The sequence below is a fragment of the Fukomys damarensis genome, unplaced genomic scaffold (genome assembly GCF_012274545.1).
Source record: "Fukomys damarensis isolate Sample0158 unplaced genomic scaffold, DMR_v1.0_HiC HiC_scaffold_12, whole genome shotgun sequence".
Classification (NCBI taxonomy): Eukaryota; Metazoa; Chordata; class Mammalia; order Rodentia; family Bathyergidae; genus Fukomys; species Fukomys damarensis.
Window position 1 is genome coordinate 41,611,590 of NW_022900924.1, and position 340 is coordinate 41,611,929.

Genomic DNA, 340 nt, shown 5'->3' on the forward strand with positions numbered 1-340 from the left:
ATCCCACCGCGGCGGCCGCGGGCGGCAACCAGAAGAACAGCCCGGACCGCGTGAAGCGGCCCATGAACGCCTTCATGGTGTGGTCCCGCGGGCAGCGGCGCAAGATGGCCCAGGAGAACCCCAAGATGCACAACTCGGAGATCAGCAAGCGCCTGGGCGCCGAGTGGAAACTTTTGTCGGAGACGGAGAAGCGGCCGTTCATCGACGAGGCCAAGCGGCTGCGAGCGCTGCACATGAAGGAGCACCCGGATTATAAGTACCGGCCCCGGCGGAAAACCAAGACGCTCATGAAGAAGGATAAGTACACGCTGCCCGGAGGGCTGCTGGCCCCCGGCGGCAA

The 340-nt window shown here is 65.0% G+C and overlaps 1 protein-coding gene across 1 annotated transcript in view; it reads left to right on the top strand.

The window, feature by feature from the left end:
* Positions 1-5: 5 nt before the first annotated feature.
* Positions 6-340, top strand: part of Sox2 (SRY-box transcription factor 2) — a gene marked incomplete at its 5' end in the record, with an annotated part of 1,643 nt that continues 1,308 nt past the window's right edge. The window contains 2 exon segments of the mRNA XM_033762693.1: positions 6-336; positions 339-340. The exon segment at positions 339-340 is cut by the window's right edge and continues 1,308 nt beyond it. Coding sequence (XP_033618584.1) covers positions 6-336; positions 339-340 — 333 coding nt within the window.